At 39.4% G+C, this 26,380-nt stretch overlaps 1 protein-coding gene across 3 annotated transcripts in view; it reads left to right on the plus strand.

The window, feature by feature from the left end:
• The first annotated feature begins 2,103 nt into the window (after nt 1–2,103).
• Nucleotides 2,104–26,380, plus strand: part of ari-2 (E3 ubiquitin-protein ligase ari-2) — a 34,411-nt gene continuing 10,134 nt past the window's right edge. Inside the window, exons 1-4 of one of the 3 annotated variants that reach the window (XM_067123823.1) lie at nt 2,104–2,410; nt 11,865–12,059; nt 19,363–19,651; nt 21,337–21,568. In XM_067123823.1, the coding sequence (XP_066979924.1) occupies nt 11,865–12,059; nt 19,363–19,651; nt 21,337–21,568 (716 nt within the window). In that variant the 5' untranslated portion in view covers nt 2,104–2,410. Of the gene's footprint in view, nt 2,749–11,864; nt 12,060–19,362; nt 19,652–21,336; nt 21,569–26,380 lie in introns of all 3 variants that reach the window. The other 2 variants (XM_067123825.1, XM_067123824.1) reach the window with 2 other exon arrangements.

The following is a 26,380-nucleotide window of genomic DNA, read 5'->3' on the forward strand; positions in this document are numbered from 1 at the left end:
CTGCTCCGATCTTTCTTCTTAACAGTACTGAAAAACATTCCACATAATTTTTTTGCCAGAAAACTTGGTATACTCTGTATTACTTCCTATTTCTTCATGGACGACGGGATTGATGCCACGCGCTTCAAAACTTGTTTTGCCATCCTGTAGGGATGTCTGCAGCCTCCTCCACATACTGGCTTAAAGTACCAGTTCACTCTCTCCTATCAAATATGATCTAGATCTTCTTCTGCTGGTGCGTTGTTTCAAAAGAACATCTATTGCCACCTTTAGAGTCGGCGCCTTCCGAACCAGTGCGTGTCGCTTGTCCCTCAGCGCATCATCAGCGTCCGTATTCTAATGGAGTGCCAAATGTCACACTGCCAAGTATCAAAGGGAATAGTCTTCCCGACGGTGATACGGACGTTGACGTTCTGAAATTTAGTAAAGGCAGTATGGGTAACTGAAAGAGACGGGTTTGACCCCATGAAAGTGTTGTATTTAATAAAGACTGGACGGTTACCTGAAAGTAACGTACAGTATTGTCGTTGCACTTTTTAACTTCCTGTAACAACTACTTATTTACTTATTAATTTTGTTCACACGTGAGCATACTGTTATTTATTTATTTATTTATGTGCACAAAATTCTGTTTAGTCCATGAATGGACTTATCCCATATTGAACTGTGTTCATGATGAGTAATGATAACCATTATAACTGACGAACGGATTAGAACACTAACCAACGGTAATTAAAGCCACACTTACGGCAATTATATGAAGTCTACTTTTATTGGTGTTACGCAATGACGACTCGTGCCGTTCGAAAATCTTCTCATTTATAACCATCTATTTATTTTGCATCATATAATTGGTATGGATGATTTTAAATTTAGACTCTATAAATTTCTGATTCTTGTTTTGAAAATAATTTTTTAGTGGCCCTTCCAATGGGATCATTTAAAAAATTGTCTCGTCCGGAGACCTTCCACCTTTCTTAGCTACGCTGCTTGCTTTATACTTGCACTGGCTATCAAAGTATCTCTCTCTCTCTCTCTCTCTCTCTCTCTCTCTCTCTCTCTCTCTCTCTCTATATATATATATATATATATATATATATATATATATATATATATATATATATATATATGTGTGTGTGTGTGTGTGTGTGTGTGTGTACACTCATGCACACTTTTCTTTTTGATTGCTCATGTGCTGGTATTTACTTTCACCAAGACTGAATTATAACTAGGGAGTCGTGAGCACAAAAATCCTTATGTTGTTGCCTTGCACATTATGATATTGCCTCATATTTCTTACCCATAGTCTCGAGGTCTTTACGCAAAGTGACGTGGCTTAGCCATCATAACAATATCTTTATATATCTAATAATTTGAGATGAGGTTATATGTTTCATGCCCTCTTCCATCCTGCTACTCACCACAGTAGGCCGACTACCAGGTACATAACTTGTTACCTAAACTAACAGAGGAACAGGAAGAATCGAGAAATTTGGTTCGGTGTTCTCGGTTAAATATTTAACAACTATATATCTAGATGTCGATGCAAAAACATTAGTACGTTTCAAAAATATTTCATCACAAAATGTTGCTCCCCAATTAATGCTGGTTTCTGTCCCTAGCCCAAACACACTTATGAACCCACATCCCTCAGAAAAAGGAGAAAAAATGGTTGCCCTATGCATGTGAATTGAAATGTAATTGTAATACATTGAAGAAGATAACGATGACATCATCTTTGAAAGTAGTCATAAGACAGAATATTGTTAAAACGATAATAAAAATAAGAAAATAAGAAAGTTTTTCACGAAAAAATTAGTTGGTAAATTAGCTGCATTATTGCCTCTGCAAAATATCGTTTTGTAGCATGATCGACTCAGCTCATTTAACTGAAGTCTTTTTAACATCTGTACGCCACTGTATATCTAAAATGTCACATCAATCAATTTTCTGCAGTTAAATAATTAATCTTCTTTGCCTGGGTTAAATTCGATGGCCAGGGAAGTCTGAAATATTGCGCAGAAGTATCTGCAACGTTGTTCAATAGGAATTCAGACCAGCGATGTGAGTTCTATTAAAGTTCCTGTTCACATAGAAAACGGTGACATTTCGACTCATTTTTGCGGCTAGAGAGTTACATCTTTTAAAATAATAGTCTGCTAAATCATGTTCAAAAAGTAATCCTAAATTAAATAATAATTCATGTTAATTAATATTGTGTATAAGAGAGCTCGTGGCAAATATTAAGATACTATTCCATGGTGACATGTGTGACGTCGATTTACTGAGAGTATATTGCTGGAACTTCTGTGTGAGAGAGAAATAGTAAACTAAAGCATCTGGAAAAACATCAATAATTACGCACCTTTGGATTAGTGTAGCAGTGTGACATATCTTTCACACTGGCAAGGTATTGTCTGGAAAGGAATTTCATAACTTGTGTATTTCGCCATGTAAGCTAAATTCAGTGGGTCACATGACGTGGAGAAATAGAGGAAAAAGTGAAGGCCTAAAAAGTCCCATCACGTCTTCCCCTCCGATTTTCTTGTTTTTTCACGGGAAGTGTCCTCTCCTGGGATGAAACCCTTTCATTTTATCTAACCATATTGCTCTAAGCCGTGAGATTTATGTAAATCCACGATACGGATTGTGATATATTCCAAAGCAGCCTTTGGTCTGGGACGTATACTGCTGAAATTTTGGCCTTCGTATTGACGACGTAGGCCTAGCTTGAGCCATTATTAAAAGGCAAGGTCTCTAGCCTGTTTGGCAAATTTAAGGTTGAGAAAGCGTTGTTATGCAGATTTTGTTGAACCGTTATTGCTTGAGGTTAATTTAACATTAACATACTATCGGTGAATGCAAGTTACATAACCGAAGCCATAACCTTGGTTACCGTGTTGATTGGGAGTAGACCAACCCATGCTAGGCCTGGCTGGCTGCTCGCCATAAAGCCGAAACGGTCATGTTTGAAGGTTATTTTGTCATATGCTAACTGTAATATGAAACTAGGTTTTCCATTTCTTCCATGCGACTGTTCTATTGTAGTTTTCTGAGAATTTAATGCCTTTCACCCTGTTTTGGTTTTGGTTGTAGAGTCTGGTTGTCATCAGGGTAATTCATATTATTAGCTCCGCGCCTCTTTTCACCTTGGAGACTGGTTTTTCTACACTTTTAGGGCTTCTGATACTGGTGGTGAATTTGTTTGTTGTCGGCCAAATGGAATATTCCTTTGCTGTGTTTAGTACTGCCCCTTGGGGGCGGTACCCATACGTTAACAAGTTATTGCACTTGCCGGATGGAATACGAACCGTTCCCAACAGACGTAGCCATGCTCTGTCTTGTGAAGATTGCGTATGGAAACCCCTTGTTGGATGGACTTCAGGGGTTAATTACAGGTTAATTACATTTGTGTGACAAAAATTGAAGGTAAATCCATAATTAGCAACCAGAAAACTGTAGAAAAAGTTAAGTTAGAAGGAAATCGCTGCTGCAGAGCTACAACTAAGATCTACCGTCATCAGATAGGGTTTAGTCTAAGTTGTTTATGTAATCTAATCAGTAGTATACCTTGTAGACAAAGCAGTGGGGAAACAGTTTCGTTGGATGTTACAAGACAAAATTAACTTTTCTTGTGACCACTGTTCATTTTTGAGGCCAATTCAGGCTGTTTCAGATAATTTTGGTTGGTTTTGGTTTTTTACAGTATATACCCTTAGGTTAGTAGCCTAAAGCCCAGCTTATTAAATTGTAAGTTTTTTTGGCATTAAGAATATGATATTTATTTTTGTTCCTCATTGGATGGGTGGGTACCATTCTCAGCTAGCACTCTGCTGGCCCTGCGTTCTATTCTCTGACCGGCCAATGAAGAATTAGAGGAATTTATTTCAGGTGATAGAATTTCATTTCTCACTATAATGTGGCTCAGATTCCACAATAAGCTGTACCGTAGGTCCCGATGGTAGGTAACCAATTGGTTCTTAGCCACGTAAAATAAATCTAATCCTTATATAAAAAATATAATACGGGACCCTTAGTTCTAAGTGAAAAACTGGATGTACAAAAACATTGCTACCCGTTCATAAGCTAAATGGACTAAAACAATCTGAAATGACCTAAGAAATGAAAATAGTTAAGTCACGATTTATGTTTATTTTAAGTGGTATGTAAATTATGTAAAAAAATTTTCTTTAGTACTGAAATGTAAATTTTCTATAATAGTTTTCAGAGAATTTGTTTTTCTCCCCATGCAAAATATTTGTGTAAAATCTCAGTTCAGTCTAGTATAACATTTGTGGTGTTAATTAATCATATAGTGCAAAGGCGTCTGTGAACTTCAGCCACTCTGGTCTTTCCTGTACTGTCACTTCCTCAAATCTGCTAGCCACTCTTCGCTAGCCACCCCCCATCTAGTTTTCAGCCAAGTAGTTGTTGGTCTTCCAACTCTTGTAGTGCCCAGAATAAATTATGTTATTAATCTTGCCTAAAAGCATCAGTAGGAACACCAGAGTTCTAGACAAAGCGGGCTGAAATGGACAACTTGATTAAGATTTTGTTTGTCTCTACTATTCATGTTTCCAAGTGTATATAATGTAGTAAGGGAAATGCTTTATTGGATAACTTGCATGTAAGATAAGAAATGATCTTTCAAAATTTTTTAGGGAGTTATGGGCCTTTTGATCTGTTTCGGTATTATTAGATGCCAACCTAACTTGGACACTTTGTCCCACTCTGCCTAACCTAAACCTGAAGGTATGGCATCTCGCTGGGTTTCCACCTCATTGTTTGATATGGGGATTTGTTATGGGTTAACCAGGCATTTGTGGTGAAAATGTGAAAGTAAGATTTGTCAGAATTACATATAAAATTATAAAAAAATCACGTTTCATCAGTTTGAGTGAATAACTAAGTTCAATATTAGCCGTTAAGTAAAGTAAGTATAGCTTAGTTTTGCAGACCACTGAGCTGATTAACAGCTCTCCTAGGGCTGGCCCGAAGGATTACACTTAAAGAACCAATTGGTTACTTAGCAGCGGGACCTACAGCTTATTTGGAATCGAACCACAGAGAAATGAATTTCTATCACCAGAAATAAATTCCTCTAACTCTTCATCAGCGGCGGCGGGAATCGAACTCGGCCCATCGAATGACGGTCTGAAGCTCAACCAATTCGGCCAACAAAGGGCTAGCCGTTAAGTAATTCACCTCATGACACTAGATTAACTACATAGTTTTTTACCTTCATGGACAAAGAAGTCATTTCAACGACATCATTATCTACAGTTCCATGCAATGTATGAGGCCTGTGTCATTTTGTACACATTTCTTCATCTTGCATAGATCTTTACTTGTCTCCAGCAGTGTCTCGTAGTTCTCATCTAAATACTGGAGAACTTGATATTCTAACTCTTCTGGTAGCCACAGGAGCCCGTTAACATTATCACATTTATACTGAACTCCCCAGGGTAGCTCAAATGACATGCAGACCATTTCCATCTCCAAGTCACCTTGTCTACTCATGCAACCATCACGGTCTTCCTTTTAGTATCTTTCTTGCTCTATCGGGTCCTGTTTTTTAAGGGGTATTTTGGAAAAGTCTATTATATACTTGAACTGTATATACAGTACAGGTAGTTTCATTGTTGTGATATGATTGTCCCTATGGCCTTACAGGTTTAGCAGGACTAGTGTAGGCTGTATTCTTATTTTTGTAAGCAATTTCAGTCTGATTTCCAAATCTTAGTCAGCCAGTCCATTGTGTTATTTGCAAATTTTTTTAGTCTCACAAAGTTCCAACTCAAGGAACCTGTATTGGATGTTATTTTCCCAAAATACTGTATGTGGAAGCTTCAGCCTCATTATATTTATTTCTCCAGCCACTGTAATTTCAGTCCTATGTGCATACAGTATTTTACCCTTGTTACTTATTTTTCTAGAAATTATTGTGAGTCCATAGCCCTGTAGAAAAATTATGCATTCTGCTAACCTCTTACCTTTCACCTTGTTTTTTTTTTTTTTTTTTTTTGCTGATGTGTATAATGTAAAATAAGGTTTTCATATAAGTAACTCACCAAGTATATAATTACATAGCTAATGTATCTACCTTGCACAGCATCTTATTTGAATTTTGCGGTAGCTCTTCTTTTGTTTATTATTTAGGTGACACCTTACTCACTACTGTGGGAAAGAAGGAACAACCAGCAGCCATATTCAGTTTGTTTCTGCTGGTCGTTAAGTAAACATATCACACCATTTGCAGCAGGTTTTTTTTGGATTACCTGTAGTTCATTCGTGTTTGGTGAAGTACGAGTACAATTGTTTTGTTTTGGTTGCACTTATGCTAGGCAGTGCTTAGGCAATATTTTTCACCAGTTTTCAGGTAATTCTTTGAATTATGTCAGAATTCTAGTATTTGCTATTGTGCTAAGTTAGGCTGCAAGTTGAGACTTCCTAAAGCTTGTTACGTTCCTCATATGATCTGTGCTAAGTATAGGGGGCAAGAATGTAATGTTCATAAACATGTAAAGAGAGATAGAAAGAGTAAAGTGGCTTCTAAAGCTGAAAACACTTACAGTTTAGAGACTAGCCTACACCAAAAGCTAGTGTAGAGGTTAACTCTGTTACTCTCCCTTTTACTCCTGTTACTACTGTGCTTGCCCTCATACTAGACAACCTTCTCCTCCCTTGCCTGGCTCCCATGCTTCTGATCCTAATGCGATCGCCAGTCTCGAGTCTGGATTTGATAAAATGCTTAATCTAGTAGTAAGTACTGTTGCTGATTTGAAGATTTAAAGTCTTATGAAAGTGCTTGCAGAGAAAGTGCAAAGTGATAGTGACAGTGAAGTGGAGGAGGTGGCTACCCATCCCGTTGGTTCTTCTAGACTGAGGTCCTTATCCTGCTTCCCCAAACCAAGGGAGGCCGATGGGGTTTGCCCACGGGTAGTTGCCCCCTCAGCCACAACTGTGCTCCACTCCCAAGTGTTGGCAGACAGTCACAGGAAAGGCTTGTCCAGGGGTGCAAGTGAAGGAATCACTATCCGTCCTGTCAGTTCACCTAGCCGAGGTCCCTGTCCTGCTCCCCAAACCTGGGAGAAGACATACCAAATTCCAGAGGAGGCCAATGGGGTTTGCTCCAGGTAGTTGCCTATTATAACTGGAAAGGCTTGTCCATGAAGATGCCTCGTTGTCCTCCAGCTCTTCAGGTGACTATGGGGTGGACAAGAAATGCCTCAAACGTTATCTGGACTCTTCCCAACCCTTAAGTGCCCTTCTGAAGACAATAGCGGGCATCCAGTCACTCTGTCAGTCTGTATAAGCAGACTCTGATCAGTACCAGACCATCTTGTAGTTTCTCCTTGGTCCCTTCTGTTCCTGCCCCTGTCCATCAGTGCCCACCTGTGTCTCCCTGGAACAGTCCGGAGACCATCTCACTTAAGAGGCCAGCACCCGTTCCCAAGCACCCAACGCCCAATCCTGAGTGCCCAGTGGTGCCTGCTCCCAAGCGCCCCCACCTGAGCTCCCAGCAGCACCTGCTCCTGAGCACCCAGCGACACCCATCACCTTTTTTCGTCCTATTACTTATAAGTTATATTATAATAAATTGTTTTATTTCTTATAAAAACAACAGTTCACCCAGATTAAGTACTTGCTTATGAAAGCTCCTTGTGCTTCAGGGTGATCACCTGTAACCTTTTTTCCTCGGTAGAGGAGATTCACCCAGAACCTGCTTCTCCTCTGGCATAGGCTGCCCTGCTGTGGTGCTTGATGGAGAATTTTTCTCCCGTTTGTTCACCCCAGCTACTACTTCTTTGTCTGGCTCGGCATTCTTAATAAGGAACCAGCTGGATGACAGGACACGCATCGCCAAGATGATCCTTTCATCCTCCTCTATAAGTCTTTTAAGAAATAGAAGACTGGCTTTCTGCCAAAAGAGAGCAGAGTAAAGCGTCTTTCGCTTTTCCTCTTTCTTGTCTTGTACGCTAGAGGTACTTGTCCTACGTGACTGGGTAGGCTCCCTCTTTGGGAGTCGCTGACTCCTCCTAAGGGGAGTTTTCCAATCTTCTTAGCTTGTCTTGTCAATCTGTTTTCGTGTCGGCCAAAGTCATGTTTATGTCCGCAGAATTGAATCATCTGGTTAAGGAAATATTCAAAGTATTTGAAGTCTTCACTTTCCTTGATTGTGTTGTGGGTGCATTGACCAAGAAAATTAAGGATCATCAAGATCTTGCTTCAAGAGCTTATTCTTCTCCTTTTCAAGACAGGACCACCTCTCCCCTCCAGCTGCAGCCTTTTTGTGTAGGGAGATCTCCAAAGCCATTCAGGTCCCGCTCAGTGTCCGCTTTTCATCCAGAGCCATCAAGAAGAGCTCTTCCAAACCACATAGGAAGTGAGACAGACGTCCGTCATGCGCCTGTAAGAGCCAGCTCACTAGAGTTTTGGGAGAGGTGGCTGATAAGAGGAGCAAGGCCCTGGATTATCACTGTTTTAAAGGAGGCCTACAACATTCCATTCTTGAAGAGCTACCCCTCCCCCCCATTACCTCTCCCATCACATTCACAGCTTTCTCAGTTGGCTCCGAGAGACATTCAGCCCTCTGGGAGGAAGTCTCTTCCCTCATACACAAAAGGGCCACAGAAGAGCTTCAGGACACCAGCTCAGAGGGATGTTTATAATTGTCTTGTTGTGGTACCAGAGGCATCGGGGGTTGGAGACCAGCCCTTGATGTAAGCTCCCTCAATCACATTGTCTTGAAGACAAAGTTCAAGATGGAGGCAAACCACTCAGCCCTTGCATCCATTCACCAGGGCAATTGGATGGTAACCTTAGATGTGCAAGATGCTTACTTTCATATCCCCATTCATCTAAGTTCCAGTAAGTATCTAAAGTTTGTCTTCCAAGACAATATTTACCAGTTTCGGACTCTTTGCTTTGGTCTTTCCACAGCCCCTCAAGTGTTCACTCGAGTCCTGGCTCTGCTATCGAAATAGCTCCACTTAATTGGAATCAGTGTCAGTCTTTACTTAGATGAAGTGAGTGGAAGCACAACTGTCTTCTCTGATCCCCATTGAAGGATCCCCGTAGGGGGTCACCAGTGCACCTCATGCGGTGCATTGTATTACTTAAGGTTCTTTGCAGCATCCCTTTGGCCCCTAACTGCAACCCCTTTGCATTCCTTTTACTGTACCTCATATCCTCTTTCTTCTTTCTATCCATCCTCTCCTAACAATTGTTTCGTAGTGCAACTATGAGGTTTTCCTCCCGTTATACCTTTCAAACCTTTCTACTCTGTTTCCTTTTCAGCGTTGAATGACCACATAGGTCCCAGTGCTTGGCCTTTGGCCCAAATTCTATATTCTGCTCTGTTCCATTCCATTCCCGTCGAAGGACAAGTGCATGAAGGACACACGCAAGATTCTTCTTCTGGCCCAGGAGCTGAGCCTTCTTATAAATCTCCAGAAGGCCCAGTTGAGCCCTTCCAAGATTTCCTCTATCTGGGGATGACACTGAACTTGCAGGCTTTTTGGTTTTTCAAACAGTCCAGGAACTTTCTAACCCAATCATCATGTTCGGCTCAACAATGAATAAGTCTATTGGTGACTTTGGCTTCCATGGCTAACGTGGAAATGTTCATCAGAAAGGGCAGATTGCAAGAAAACATATCCAGATTTTGAGAGTACTCCAGTTTTACTTGAAGGCCAGCTGGAACAAGAAGACACAGCCAGAAAGTCAGGTTTTTCTGATCACCATGGAGATACAGTCTGACCTGCAGTGGTGGCTATCCGAAGAAAGGCTGTCAAAAGGGAAGTCCCTTTATCCTCTGAACCCTGACCTAGACTTCTTTTCCGATGCCTTGGACATTGGTTGAGGAGCCCTGCTAGACAATCAAGGGGTCTGGGGACATGGACTCCGGAACAACACAACTTACATATCAATGTAAGAGAGCTGACAGCAGTTCAGCCTGGCCTTCAGAATTTTACACACCTAGTCCTCAACAAGACAGTTGTGGTGCATGTGTATGATACCATGACCTTAGCTTATCCTCAAGAATGTGTTACCCATTCCTTTCCCCCCCGTCAAGCCCCAAGTGAATTACTGCTGTGAACAGACCAAAACAAGTTACTCTTATCACTCCTTTATCCAGTAAGAGTTGAGTGTGGTTGGTGGACTACCTGAAACTGCTTTTTTGTATCACTACTCCGACAACCCCACTTAATAAGACACCACGTGGGGTGGCCCACTCTCGCTCTGACAGACTCCAGTCTGTCTGTAAGCTTGTCAAAGCAAAGGGTTTTTCTGGGAAGCATCAGAGGCTGTTGCAAAGTGCAGAAGGAAGTCTTCTAGCCTTGTCTATCACGCCAAGTTGTCAGTCCTCCGATGGTGGTGCCACAACCGCAGTGTCTCATCTTCTGAGACCAGTTTGACACAAATTGTGAATTTACTCTTTTTTCTTGTCTTCCTCTAGCATTAAAGGCTATTGGGCAATGCTTGGCTCCATTTTCAAGCATAGAGCCGTAGATCTCTCATTGATCTCTGACATTAAAGACTTGGAAAATTTTTTGATATGATGGAACACAAAAGAGACAACATTTCATAGAATCTGGATGTGGTCCTGAGAGTGCATGATATCAGAGCAGTTTCTACTTCCTTGGCTTTTAGACATAACATGTCTTTGACCTCCATTTCCCAGTCTACCCACTGGAGGTGCAAGTCCATTTTCGCTTCTCATTACTTAAAGGAAGTAGGAACAGTGTTTAACAATTCCGGTATCGTGGGTCTGTTCTAGGTGGCTGCCATGGTATTAGGTGAAAAATCATAGGAAGCACTTTTTTGAGGTTTGGGGAGCCTGGGGGTACAGGGTACCTGGTGTATCCACTGTTCATAGTGGGTAGGTTGTGGCTTTATCAAATGTTTTCAGAGTAGGTGACACTGTTGTCGTTTTTTAATCTTGGTACTGCACCCTGGAGCCCAGGGCAAGGGCACCTTATTATATTCTTTGCTAGTCATCAGCCACATCCTCACTACAAAGCTCCCACTTGAGTAGAGGTACCCCACAGCACAACAGCCACTCTGCTACAGGTTAAGATGAGCTCCAACCAGAGGCAGTATTCACTTGCTGTAGCTCTCTTACCATGTAAGGAAACAACAAGCGTTGCATTCAGTGCTGGCAGTTTTTTCTATTTCAAGGTCATTATCATGCTTTAATGTTTTGGAGTAGAATATGTCCATGTATCCCACATCCATTTGGTGTGGGATTCAGCTATATAATTGGTAAGTTACTTCTATAAAAATATTTTCATAATTAAATTAGTTTCATATATACTTACCAAGTAATTACAGAATCAAAGCCTGCCCTCCTCCTCGCTATGGACATGAGGGCACAAACAAATTGAATATGGGTGTTGGTTGTTCCTTCTTTCCCAGTAGAGGGCTGGGTGTCACCTACATGATAAACAAAAGAAGTGCTACCGCAAAATTCAAAAAAGGGTCTGCGCGAGGTAGGGACATTAGCTATGTAATTACTTGGTAAGTGAAACTTAATTTTATTATGAAACTATCATTTCTATGCTTGTTTTCCAAAAGGTTATGAAAAATATTTTCATAACTCCATTAGCTAATTGTACAAACTGGCCTCATGCTGTTACTATCGTATTGAATATCCTTTTATCATTGTGTACATTTACTGTTGTTAGTAAGGGAGGAAGGTCATTACTGTGGGGAATTTTTTAAGTCTTGTAGCCCAGTAATTTAGGATTAGTAAAGTGTATAGCACTTGCACTTTAATGTATGGTATATTTTACTTTGCTCTTAGGTAAAATGATTAGTGTCCTAATATACTCACATTTTTGTATTTTATTCCTTTCTAGATGTCGGATGAAGAAATGGAATTTAGTGATGATGGGGATATTGATGACTACTACGGAGTAGAATATGATGGTGATGTTGACCATGTAGATCCACCAAAGGATGACCCAGAATATTTTGATGTTGCATGTCTTACTGACACAGAAGTTGAACGACTCCTTAATGAATCAGTAGAACAGCTATCCAACAGCATACAGGTCAGTTTTATTTGTTACTGGTGTTGTTGGCATTCCTTGCCAGTGAAGCTGAACAGGGTTTTTGTGTTTTTGTTTCTTCTGCATCTGCCCACAAGACATCTAACGAGTTATGTGGTTTCAGTGAAGTTTTGTGAAGGAGGAATGGGGTTTTGGCCAAGGAAAAATTAATTATTTGATGCGTCCATATCCAGGAAGCATTTTGGGTTGTTAACAAGAAGTCGGCGAAATTTGTTGAATGTTTGCCTTTGAGAGCCAAAGAACAGCTGTTTAGATTATGAGCTGATCCAGTGCCAAATTTTTTTTTTTTTTTTCCACTGACAGAGGTATATATATTATATGATTACTTCCTGATACAGTATATTGCAGCTCACAATGTGTTAAGCACTGATGAATGTTTGAAGTAAGGAAATGTATAATTTTTTTTAAAGGCTTACCATTGAATATCCATTGAGTCAAAATATAATTTTTATAATTTACTTTTAAAACTAATTTTCATATTAAAATACTTCAGCCTCTTTTCATTTTTATCACTATGACAATAAAAAGTTTATGAGGACAATATAGTGAAGTTTTGAAATATGCTAGTTTCATTTAAGTAAATTACCAAGTAATTACACAAATATGTTTTCCACTCGCTCGGCAGCTTAAATTTTTAAACTCGTGCTAGCGCTTCTCTTGTTTTGTGTAGGTGACTATCCTGCCCACAATCGGGGAATAATAGGAACAACAAAGTAGAAAAACTCACTTCTTTTCTGCTAGCCTTTGATGTAACATGAAATGTTTGCAGCAGCTGTTTTTTATTTATTTCATTGGTATTTTGAGTCTGTCCTTCCTGGATTTAGTGTAGTATTCACTTATTTGTGTATCGTTCAAGCTTGTTAGCTTAGCAAAGATTGTTTTATACCTAATTTTGTGATTTAGCATGTCGGACTCAAGTTCCTCCAGCAGTAGGTATTATTGGGAGGGTTGTAAGACCAGGTTAACAAAAGCCACTTTTGATTCTCACACGATTTGTTCAAACTGTAGGGGACAGATATGTTCGAAAGAGCTAACTGGTGATGAGCGTAAAGATTGGGACGATAGGCAGTGGAAGGTGTTAAAATCCCACATGCATAAGATTGATAGGGATAGGAAGAGGCCTCTAGGGCCAAGAGTAGGCTTGTAGCCTAGAACCTACACCTAGACCTAGTGTTGTAGATGATCTTGCCATTCCTTCTTTCCCTGTTCTGGCCTTGTCTCCCATCCTCAGTCCCCCTAACATTGTACCATCTACTCCCTTGCCTAGCTCCCACGCTTCCAATCCTGATGTCATTGCCAGTCTCGAGTGCAGGTTTGACCGGAAGTTTGATTTTGTGGTGAACACTGGGTGAATTAGGAGCGTCCCTAAAAGTCCTTGTGGACAAAGTGAATAGTGTTATACCTGTGTAAGTGGAGGAGTAGCTGGTCCGTCCTGCCAGTTCTCTTAGACAAAGGTCCCTGTCATACTCCCCTGAACCAGGCAGGAGACTTACCGGAGGTCCAAAGGAGGCTGGTGGTCTTTGCCCACGGGTAGTTGCCCCCTCAGTCGAACCTATCGCACACGCCCAGGCTTTGACAGACAGCCATTGGAAAGGTGTCTCAGTTATTGCACATCAGTTATCTTTAGACTCGGAGAATTCCGGTCCCAGCAAGTAGCGGCATTGGCATTTTCCAGTGAGTCTTATCCCTTGAAGAGATGTACGGACGACGTGGACAGCTCTTCGCCTCTTCCTAGCAAACATTTTAAGGATCCTCCTCACACTCCATATTGCAGTGCTTAGTGCAGTCCTGATTACCTTTTGCCTAAGCATTCTTTTTTGGAGCACCAGTAATTGGCCCCCAATCACCCCATCATCAAGAAACACTCTTCATCTTCTTCCAGTCACCCATATGAGCGCCCAGTGTCTTCTCCTGAGCGCCCAGCGCCAGTTCCAGTTTCAGAGTGCCCATTGGCAGCTCCTGAGCACCTGTTGCTAGCCTCTGAGTGCCTGGCACCAGCTCTCTTGTTCAGCACCAGTTGTCAAGTGCCCGACTCCATCTTTGCCAGCTTCAAGTTCTGCGCCTGTGGTAGAAGATTTATGCAAGAGCCAGCCTCTTAGCTTATGCATCTATGCTGAGATATTTCCTGGCAACTTTTCCATCGCACTTCCGGCCAACCACTCCGGTCTCCCCCGCCTCGACATTCTTTATGAGAAATTAAGCTGATGTCAGCGCTTGTCTTCCTAAGATGGTTCTCTCCTCCTCTTTGAAGAAGGCACTCAGAGAGGTCAGTTAATGGCTCTCGGTGAAGAGAGAGCAGGGTAAGGCTGCCTTTGCTTTTCTACCTTCGAGGTTGACAGCCAGGAGATACCTATCATACGCTACAGGAGAAGCTCCGTCTTTCTTGTCAGTGAAACTGATGTTCGCTTTCATGGAGCTGGATCATCTTGTAAAGAATATATTCAAAGTTTTCGGAGTGTTAGTTTTCTTGACTGGACGGTTGGGGCCCTCACTAAGAAAATAGAGGACAGCACTGATTTTGCAGGAGACTTCACTGCAGACTAGCTTGGCGTATTGTCATGCGCAGACAAAACCATTAGAGACGGCTCCCTAAAGCTTGCGGCGCTTTTCTTGCTGGGGGTTCTCAAAAAGAGAAAATTGTGGTGCTCCTTCACTACTAAAGGAGTAAGTTTTATACAGAAGTCTCCTGTATTATACTCTCCTTTGGACTACCTTTATTTTTTTCCTTAGTCCACAGTCAAGGAAATAGCTACGGGCCTCCGGAAAAAGTCAACCCAGGACCTGTTGGCGCAGTCTTCTAAGTGCCCTAAAGAGCCTTCTTCTTTTGGCTCATAGTCAATTTCTCCATTTCGGCAGCATCTCTTTCGTGGGAGTAGACGGGCTTTTCCTCCCAAGCCTTGCTCCAAGGTTCGTTTCTCGGCCAGTTCAATCAAGAGGGCTTTCACCAGACCTTCGTCCAAGAAATGAAACGACAGTCCTTCATGCACCAGTGGGAGCCAGACTTCTCCTTTTCTGGGAGAGGTGGAGTGCCAGAGGAGCAGAGCCTTGAACAGTCAAGATCCTGAAGGAGGGCTACTCAAGGAGTATACCCTGTTAATGTCTATGCCAATCACATTACTGTAATGGCTTACTCCAAAGGCTCTGAGAAGTATGCGCCTCTTTCAGAGGAAGTATCTTCCCCTCTCAGGAAGAGAGCTATAGAGGAGGTAGAGGATTGCTCAATGAAAAGTTTTTCACAACCATCTTTTCGTAGTCCCTAACCTTTGGTGGGGGTGTCGTCCAGAAGATGAAGTTCCAAATGGAGACAAACCAGCCGGTACTATCATCCATTCACCAGGGGCGACTGGATGATTACTCTCAATATACAAGACGCTTATTTCCATGACCCTGTTCATCCAAACTCCAGGAAGTATCTCAAGTTCATCTCCGAAGACAGAGTCTTTCAATTTTGGGCCCCGTGTTTCAACCTCTCTACATCTCAAGTTTTTATGCAAGTGCTAGCCCCTCTCACGAAGTGGCTACATCTTCTTGGCGAAGTGGCTACATCTTCTTGGCATCAGTGTATGCCTGTACCTGGATGACTGGCTCCTCTGATCACCGTCACAGGAGAAGTGCACGAAGGACCTACCAAGAACCCTTCTCCTCGCCCAAGAGCTAGGAATTATGATTGATCTGCAGAAGTCGCAGCTGACTCCAACTCAGGAGATTCTTTATTTTGGGGATGAGGATCAACTCTCAGAGGTTTTGGGCTTTTCCATCCTCCAAGAGAATCGATTCCTGTATACAGACAATCCGCCGTTTTCTCTCCCAACTTGTTCGGCAAATCAGTGGATGAGTCTTTCAGGAACTCTTGCCTCCAGAACGTTTTGTAAAATTAGGCAGACTACATATGAGAGTCCTTCAGTTCTTCCGAAGAGAAATATGAACAAAAATGCAACCAGGCTCTTTGGTGTTCCCCATAATAGAGATCAAGTCGGACCTGTGATGATGGACGTCTGAAGAAAGACTTTTGGAGGGTAAGTACGTGAGCCCCGACCTAGACTTCTTTTCAGATGCCTCAGATCTAGGTTGGGGAGCCCTTCTGGGGAACATGGAAGTTTCCAGGACATGGTCTCCGGAACAGCGGAACCTACACATCAATGTCAAGGAATTGACAGCCATTCATATAGGTCTCATGTCTTTTTCAGAAACAGTTGCTGACAAAACAGTAGTGGTGCACTCAGACGACACCACTGCTCTTTCCTACATCAGGAAACAAGGCAGGAACCATTCCCTCTCCCTCTGCAAAGCGACGAAAGAACTTCTCATTTGGGTGGACCAGAATCGAGTGAAACTGGTCACATGTTTCATTCAAGGGAAAGTGAATGTATTGGCAAATGAACTGAGTAGTCACAAACAGGTCCTCCCCACAGAGTGGACCCTGACCCCATGGTCTGCAACAACCTTTTGGAAACTGTAGAGCAGACCAACATTGGACCTATTTGCCACAACAAGGAATCATCACCTTCCTCTTTTGTTCTCATGTCCCAGACCCTCTGGCATGGGCAATAGATGCCATGCTTCTAAATTGGTCAGATCTAGACCCATATGCATTCCTGCTGTTCAGCATGGTAAAGGAAATACTGAACAAATTAGTCTCATCACAATGTGACAATGACCTTGGTAGTTCTGTTTTGGCCTCTCAAAGAGTGGTTCCTGGACCTCCTGAGACTCTTAGTGGACTTCCCCAGACTGCTTCCGTAAAATCTGCATGTAATCAAACAGTGCCACTTCTGGTGGTTCCTCCAAGGACTACCCGCTTTAGCTCTGACAGGCTTCAGACTGTCCGGAGACTCGTCAGAGCAAATGGACTTTCAAGATTAGCTGCGTAGCCTGTTGCAAGATGTAGACTTCAAGCTTCTCACTAAGTCTGCCAATCTAAGTGGGCAGTGTTCCTATATGGTTTAGTAGACATAACATGTCTTTTGAAACCTCTGTAACTCAGTCAGCGGACATCCTCATGTGCCTGAGGACCACCAAGGGGCCCTTCTTCCACCATGAAAGGGTATAGATCAATGCTGAGTTCGGTTTTTCAACACAGAGACCTAGATCTTTCCTCTAACCAAGATGTAACCGACCCTATTAAATCCTTCAATACTTCCAAGCAAATGAATGTCAACTCTGCATCTGGGAATATTGATGTGGTACTCAAGTAGTTAATGTGCCTCTCTTTTGAGCCTCTCCGTTCCACGACTCTCAAGAACCTATCTTTGAAAGACACTGTTTCTTGTGGCTTTGGTGACTGCCAAGAGAGTTAGTGAACTTCAGGCCATAGACAAGCGAATAGGATTCACTGAGGGGGACACAGTCTGCACTTTCACTCTAGGTTTCCTGGCCAAGAATAAGGCACTATCCAACTGGCTGCGCTCGTTCACTATTAAGAACCTTATAGATATCCTCAGGCCAGAATAGGAGGAAAAGGTCCTTTGCCCTGTTAGGACCCCACGGTATTACCCAGACAGAACCGCGAAAATCAGAGGCCCTTCCAGCAATCTCTGGTGCTCCGTTAAGAGTTCCTCTCGACCCCTATCTAAGAACACATTGTCGTTCTTCCTTAGGGATCGGATTGCCGAGGATCATTTTTAGATCCAGGAGGACTTCCTGACTACCTTTAAGGTGAAAGCACACAACATTAGAGCAGTTGCCACCTTGTTTGCTTTCAGACATAATAAGTCACTATGCACATCTTCAGTCTACTTACAGGAAGTGCAAGTCCATATTCGCAATAGACTTTAAAAAAGATAGAATCAGTGTTTGAAAACTGCAGTACCCTAGGTCCTTTGTCAGTGGCTGGCATGGTATTGGGGGAAGAAGCTTAGGAAACATTCCTTTTATCCTTATCTCTTTGCCTTGAAGTAGGGTGTCAGTCATTGGGGATCTTTGGGGGTTACTTTGTACCTGGAGTGCCCACCAGTTTTTTAGTGGATTGGTGGTGGTTTTTTAATTTTCAGTGTTGGTGACAGCATTGTTTGGTTACTGTTTTCTTTTGGTACTGTGCCTGGGGCAAGGGCAGCTGTTTTTTATGCTTTGCGAACAATCAGAATTGTCCTTCGCTTCAAAGCTTCCACTTAAAAGTAGAGACACCTTGTGGCTATTCTGCCACGTCACTACAGGTCAAGATGAGCACCAACCAGAGGCAGTAATTACCTGCAGTAGCTCTTTTACCAGGTAAGGAAACAACAGGCATTGTATCAGTGCTTGCAGATTGTCTATTTCAAATTCATTTTCATGACTGAATGTTTTGGAGTAGAATACATTCGTAGATCTCACCTTCCATCAATGTGGGATTCAGCTGTATAATTACTAGGTAATTTACTTATTTGAAAATGTTATTTTCATGGTAAAATTAAGTTTCATATATACTTAGCAAGTAATTACAGATCAGAGCCCTCCCTCCTCCCCTCTCATGGACATAAGGGCACAAAAGAAGCGAGTTTTTCTGCTTTGATGTTCCTATTATTCTCCGACAGTGGGCGGTGTAGTCACCTATACAAAAACAGTAGAAGCCCTACCGTGATTTTTAAAATTTAAGTTGTCACATGAGTGGAAAATATAGCTGTGTAATTATTTCGTAAGTATATATGAAACTTAATTTTATAATGGAAATAACATTTTTTAGCCCTTCCTTGTTAAATTTAAAATAAGATAATCAAACACTTCTCAGTTCTTGAAATATATAGGCAAGCATTTATTTTACAGTATTTATCAGATGATTTAGGTAATCTATTCTACATCATTTTCCACAGAATATTTTATCCAGATACACACTGTGTTGGCCATTTAATACAAAATTCTTTATAAAACAATAGAAACCCATAGACTGTAATCGTTTGCTATGATTGCAATCTTTCATACATGTTTAAATGACCTGTAGCATTGCAGTAAATGTGGAAACTGGTTTAATTGTAATTTAGTAAATTTGTAATAAATGAAGTTTTTTTTATTCAAAATAAAATATAAAACATTGTTTTTGGCTTGAGTTGAATATATACAGAGCTATATAAGTTACTGTACACTGTTCCTATGTATTATGCTGTACCTGTACAGTATTAAATGATAATACTGTATACCTTGATATTTAAGAGCTGTGAGTTGCAACATGTTTCTTTGTCTAACTTTGTCATGAATCAAGGTTAAAGGTATGTAGCTACTGTTTATAGGTAATCCCAGAATGGGTAATTTCTACTAATTCAGTATGCCTTGAGTTTCCATTGTTGTTTGCTTATTGTAGATTTGTCCTTCTCAGGTAACACCATCATTAGCAAAGATGTTACTCCATATGTCTAACTGGAATCAGCTGGAAATTGTGGCTGGGTATCGCCAAGACAGTCATAAATTGCTCACCTCTGTACACCTCAAACCCCCTCAACCTCCTCAGCAGGCTGTGTTTAAGGAGGGAGAGGTAACTTTGTGTCCTGTGTGCCTTGCTCCTATGTCTCCAGATAATGCCAGACATCTTTCTTGCGGTCATACGTTCTGCAGGGATTGTTGGAGTGCGCATTTTGAAGTCCAGATCATGCAAGGGACATCAACAGGTAAAGGAACATTGATTTAGTCTTTGACATGACTTTCATCCGTGTTTGAAGTGTTGCTGTATTAAGAGTACATATTGATATATGACATTGGTATTGTTTTGCAGTTTTTTTCCTTGAGAAGTGTTGCTTTTAAACATCTTCAAGGTGATCTGTCCACATGTTCATCACAGTTTTTTTTTTTTTTTTTGCTTTGTTGTTCTGCTTAAATATCATATGTAGCACTTGTCCTAGATACGCTGAGCTAATGTTCCCGATTTGCCCTCTGTATATGATATTAAGGGCCTTCTTACAATCTTTATTCTTTTATAGTACAGTACTTATATATATGTTTTTGTCATTCTGACTGATTCTGACTGACTCCTTCCCTTCTGATTGGATGCATCACTGTCACAGTGTGATATTTCAGTGTCTATTTTTCAGTCTCTATGCTTTACGTCTTCCAGCACTTCTTCACTTGTAACCTGATTTTCCTGTGCACTTAAGCCATGAATTTTGGCTTTTTATAAGTTTCCTTTGTGTTTCTTTCTCTTCTGCATTGAGTAGTGCAGGCCCTATATAGTGACATAGATTTTTACTCTATTATTGGGATACTTCAAATAACTAATTGTCTAAAAATCTTTCCACCTCTTCTAGGCTGTTGCTGTTATTTTGTTTCTTACTCTCAATCCAGTGTTTCAAGGTGACAGTTATTTGTTTCTTACTCTCAATCCAGCGTTTCAAGATTACAGGTCGTTCAACTCCCTTCAAAGCTGGTCCGTCCACTGCAACATGCTCATCCTTCTCCCTCACTTCCTGCTTTGTTTTTTGCCTTCTTGTGACACCACTGGTACATAAAAACATGGTATTGCATTCATCCTGTCACCTTTTCTGCAACAAATGAACTTTTCCTTTGCGTCCTTTCCAGTCACCATAAGCTTTGTTTTGTTTTTGTTGCTTTTCAGTCTTCTTTCTAAGTACTTGTCCTTTAAACATTTCTGTGACCTCTTTCACAAATTCTGCTGTTAGCACCAGGTCTACAACAAAAAAGCAATTCCCAGTTGCTTCCCTCTCTGCATTTCTTTATAGCGTCCTCTATTATTGTATTGTTGTAACAGTGAAGGACTCAGAACTGATCCTTGAAGGATAGCAACATTCATCTTCTGATATACCTGTGTATGTGTTCATTCTACATCATTCTGTTTTAGTGACATCACTGTCATAATGAGTCTTTCTGGTACCTTCTGTTTTTCTTCCTGTGTTGTGTCTTCAATTTCCAAACGTTTTTCTTCATAAAGTTTTTCAGTTTTGTGAAAGGGTGAAAATCACTGAGGGCCAGGTCTAGGCTTGTAGGGTAGATGATCTAACATGATTTTATGTCACAGTGGTTGGTGAATAAATGCAATACATTCCATCAGTTATTACAGTATTTGTTCTTGTATGAAACCCAAAGTTTGTTATATCATATATGTGTCAGAAACGTGAGTTTCCTGTGTTTATGCCTCTTTGTCACCTTGGCTTCATATTCTATTTATTGTTATTGGTTAACTACTGTACTACTAGCCTTTGTACTTTTTTTATGCATATGCACTTTGTGTGCATGTGCCAATATGTTGGTCCAAGTTATGTTATCAGAGTAGTATACTGTAGTTTGATAGTTGAATTGAAGTATCTCAGTTTAATGGATTTCTTTTAACATTTTTTTCAAGGGATTGAGTGTATGGGCAACAATTGTCAGGTTTTGGCGCCTGAGGATTTTGTAGTTTGTCTACTAAACCGTCCGCAGCTTAAAGAAAAATACCAGCAGTATGCATTTGCTGACTATGTTCGAAGTCATCCACAATTACGCTTCTGTCCGGGTCCAAACTGTAATATTGTTGTTCAAGCTAAAGAGAATCAAGCAAAGCGAGTCAATTGTACCAACTGTAAAACTCAGTTCTGGTAAGTGTAAAATGTTTTTCTTTGAATGTGTTTTGAAGCTGCATGTTCTTAGTTTGAACAAAAGTTGCTAATTGGAAATAGTATGGTGACATTATGACATATGAATTGGCATTTGGGGTGTGGTTGGGGTAGAAGTCATTCTTTTGCCAACTTAGAATCTTAGATCTGTCAATAGGATTAAATCTAACTAACCCTTTTATAGATTAAATTTAGTCTGAAAATTCTTATAAATAATATCGGGGCTTATATATTTTTTTCAGGAGCCAGACTTTTGTCATATAGATATGCAATTTGGTTTAAAAAATTGTCCAATATAAGCTCTTATCAAACCTTTTAGGTGTGTGGATTGGAAAATTTAGCCGTCAGTCTAATTAACCCTTGAACACCGAGCCTCTATTTACAAAAACGTCTCCCGTATGCCGGCGGCGTTCGGGAGTTAAGCGCCAAGCAGAAAAAAAGTTTTTTCAAAAAATCACAGCACGCTTAGTTTTTAAGATTAAGAGTTCATTTTTGGCTCCTTTTTTGTCATTGCCTGAAGTTTAGTATGCAACCATCAGAAATGAAAAAATATCATTATCATATATAAATATTGAAATATATGACAGCGCAAAAAAATTTCATATATAATTTTATACAAATCGCTGTGAGCAAAACAGTTAAAGCTAACGGATTATTTTTTTTCTTTGTATTGTACACTAAATTGCGATGATTTTGGTATATAACAAATTGTAAACGATCAAAGCAACACAGAGAAAATATTATCACAATATGATGCATGCATCCGTAACGCGCGGACGTAAAAAAATTTTTTTTTTTTAAATTCACCATATAAATCGAAATATTGTGCTAGAGACTTCCCGTTTGTTGAAAAATGAAGGTAATTGATTGAATATTACTAGACTGTAAGTGTTTTAGTTTACAATTGCAGTTTTCGACCATTTTGGTCGAGTTAAAGTTGACCGAAGGTCGAATTTTTTCTATTTATCGTAATTTATATGAAAATATTTCAAAACTGATAAAAGCTACAACCACGAGTTGTTTTCTGTTGTATTCTACATGAAATTGCGCACATTTTCATATATAAAAGTTTATGTAATGACCAATATAAAACGGTGCAAACATTACGACAACGTGACGAAAGAATTTCTGAGATGTTCGGCCGAGTTACCGCGTGGGAGTAAGGAAAATGTTTTTTTAAAAAATTCACCATAAATCGAAATGTTGTGCTAGAGACTTCCAATTTATTGCAAAATAAAGGTAAATGATTGAATATTACTAGAATGTAAGAGTTTTAGCTTACAATTGCGTTTTTCTACCATTTCGGTCGAGTTAAAGTTGACCGAAGGTTGAAATTTTGGCAGTTATCGTGATTTATGTGAAAATATTTCAAAAGTGATAAAAGCTACAACCATGAATTATATTGTGTTGTATTCTACATGAAATTGCGCACATTTTCATATATAAAACTTTAGGTAACGACTAATGTAAAACGATGCAAACATTACGACAACGTGACGAAAGAATTTCTGAGATGTTGGCCGAGTTACGTGGCGCAGATGTAAGGAAAAAGTTTTTTTTTTTTCAGGAATTCACCATAAATCGAAATATTGTGCTAGAGACTTCCAGTTTGTTGCAAAATGAAGGTACATGATTGAATATTACTAGAATGTAAAAGTTTTAGCTTATAATTGCGTTTTTACCATTTTGGTCGAGAGTTAAAGTTGACCGAAGGTTGAAATTTTGGCAGTTACCGTGATTTATATGAAAATATTTCAAAACTAATAAAAGCTACAACCATGAGTTATTTCCTGTTGTATTCTACATGAAATTGCGCACATTTCCATATATAAAACTTTATGTAACGACTAATATAAAACGGTGCAAACATTACGACAAGCGTGATGAAAGAATTTCTGGCGCAGGCGTAAGGAAAAAGTTTTTTTCAAAATTCATCATAAATCAAAATATTGTGCTAGAGACTTCCAATTTGTTGCAAAATGAAGGTAAATGATTGAATATTACTAGAATGTAAGAGTTTTAGCTTACAATTGCGTTTTTTCGACCATTTGGTCGAGTCAAAAGTTGACCAAAGGTTGAAATTTTGGCAGTTATCGAGATTTATATGAAAATATTTCCAAACTGATAAAAGCTACAACCATGGGTTGTATTTTGTTGTATTTTACATGAAATTGCGCACATTTTCATATATAAAACTTTACGTAATGGCTAATATAAAACAGTGCAAAAAATTACGACAAAATGACGAAAGAATTTCTGAAATTTTCGGCTGAGTTACTTGTGGACGTAAGGAAAAGTTTTTTCAAAAATTCACCATAAATCGAAATATTGTGCTAGAGACTTCCAATTTGTTGCAAAATGAAGGTAAATGATTGAATATTACTAGAATGTAAGAGTTTTAGCTTACAATTGCGTTTTTCGACCATTTCGGTCGAGTTAAAGTTGACCGAAGGTTGAAATTTTTTGTAGTCGACGTACGGTACGTCCTCTTGGCACCCAATAGACAATTTTTGTCAACGTATGATACGTCCAGTAGGCGTTTAAGGGTTAATGAGCAGATGAATAAGATTAAGAAAATATTATAGACAGGACTATCTTCAGGGAAATGTCTGTGTTCAGTAGAAATAAATAATTTACCAAGTTTTATTTCAACTTGGTCAAAACAATAAATGATGTTGCTTAGCAATTTGTATTTTTTTTTTTAGACAACAAGAACATGAAACAATCATTTGCAGCATTTGCAAAGGGGGGAAAGAAAGTCCTGTAGAATGAGTATCATTTCAAGCAAAGAGGGGAAAAGATGATCTGAATAAAGTGGACTGTGTGGAATTACTGTTTAACCAAACAGTTGTGGGAAGAAGGAAACACCTGCAGTTCTGGATTGTGTCTCTCACTTAATATTATTATCACAGTAACCTTTGGTATCTTGAATTGTGATAACTTAATAACCATATTCAAGCTTGTCGCTTTGCCCATACTTATATTATTGCTAAATCAATATTAGTATTAATTATTGTCACGTCTTCATTTGACCAAGAAGCTTGACAGAAAGGTACATCATGTCGTATAATTATGTAACTCAGGTGATTGACATTAACTTAACTTCAGTGTCATGAAGTTACAGAATTACCATATATACTCGTGTAATACTCGACTCCGTGGAATGTTCGACCCCAATTTTTTACTGCATTTAGTAGGATTTTAGCATACATGTAGTGTTTGAGTTTTGATTCCGGCAATAAGCCTAGGCTACGTTTTTATATGTTTGGAATCAAAACATGTTGGTAGACTAGGCTATGTTAGCAGTCGCTACCATAGCCTAATCTAAGATTCTGACATCTAAAAATTGAGTTAAACTAAGAAGCTTAAAGCTGAGTTGAACTAAGAAGCTTAAAGCTTAGAATAGGCATATAAAATGTATAAAAAAAAATCAGTATATACTCATTTCAAATCATTAAAATTATGCTAACTGTAATAAACAAAAGTAAAAAAACTTCCGACCTTTGTTTACAATCGTTTTGTCATTACTACTGAAAGCTTGCCAAGTGACCACTGTAACTAGCGAACAGTACAATCATCATACATTTTTCTTCTTAATGTTTCTTCAACCACTAAAACTAGCGAACAGTATAATAATCATTCATTTCTATTCTTTAATCTCTCTTTACCCAATTCCACTATTCTTTTAACTATCACCCTGTTACTGTTTCTGATATCAAAAGTTTTCATAATATTTTTACTCAATACCCTTCAGTATGTCGTCAAATGTACGATTCTTTGTGAATCATAAGCGAAGAGAAATCAGCTGATGAAATACAAATGACGACTAATACTTGCTTACATTCGGGAAATGTAGGCTACACTTACTATAGCCTAGAACAGCCATAAATATAGAAACATAAAAATAATAAAAGATTCTCAGATAAGTAAAACAACATTTGTATTTATTGTCTTTATTCTACAAAAAAAAAAATAGTTCAGCTTCTGTGGAAGGAAATGCTACTTTGTTGACTTCCATTATCAGGAAATCCAAAGTCTAGGCATAGCCTAGTCCCAAAATCTTGCACTTTTCCAAAACTATACCTTGTAATGTTCGACCCCAAAATTTTAGGCCATAAAATTGTCTTTTAAATATCGAACATTACGAGTACAGTATATACATTAATAGAAATCAATAATTAGGTATGGACTTGTCTCATGATAAAACAAATTTCTCAAGATTATGCTTGCCTATCAGTGGCCAGCAATGTCACCTCAGGGCCATCTCTTCTTCAGTGTCAGATTATGTAACTTATAAATTCTGTTTACCAAAGTGTTTGGAGAAATCACAAAACTCAGTGATGTAGTTCAAGTAGTTCATCTTCTTACCCTGCACTGAGCTCATAAGAATAGCAGAGATTGATCTGGAATTACTCATTAAAAACATGGGAAATTTTAAAACATGATATGGTGCACAGACGACTCAGGCAGAATTTGTACAGGATTTTCATCTAAGATTAGTAATTGTGGGAGAAGCAGTGACTTGGGCACGATTAATTAGATCAGTTAATTTTTTTTTTTTTTAATCAATGAACCCTAAGGATTCATAATCTGTGAGCTATGCTATTGTTATACTCAAGTATTCATAGAGAAAAGTATTTATAATTAATTTTGAAATTATAAATTGCAGTGAATATTCTTTGCTTGGTGCACAGTCATGTACAGTATAATCATTACATGGATGTTTGTTTTATCATTATTTATATTACTAAAGATACCATTATCATTTGGCAGTCAAATACAAAATCTCCTAAT

The sequence above is a fragment of the Macrobrachium rosenbergii genome, chromosome 21 (assembly GCF_040412425.1).
Source record: "Macrobrachium rosenbergii isolate ZJJX-2024 chromosome 21, ASM4041242v1, whole genome shotgun sequence".
In the NCBI taxonomy this organism is placed as follows: Eukaryota; Metazoa; Arthropoda; class Malacostraca; order Decapoda; family Palaemonidae; genus Macrobrachium; species Macrobrachium rosenbergii.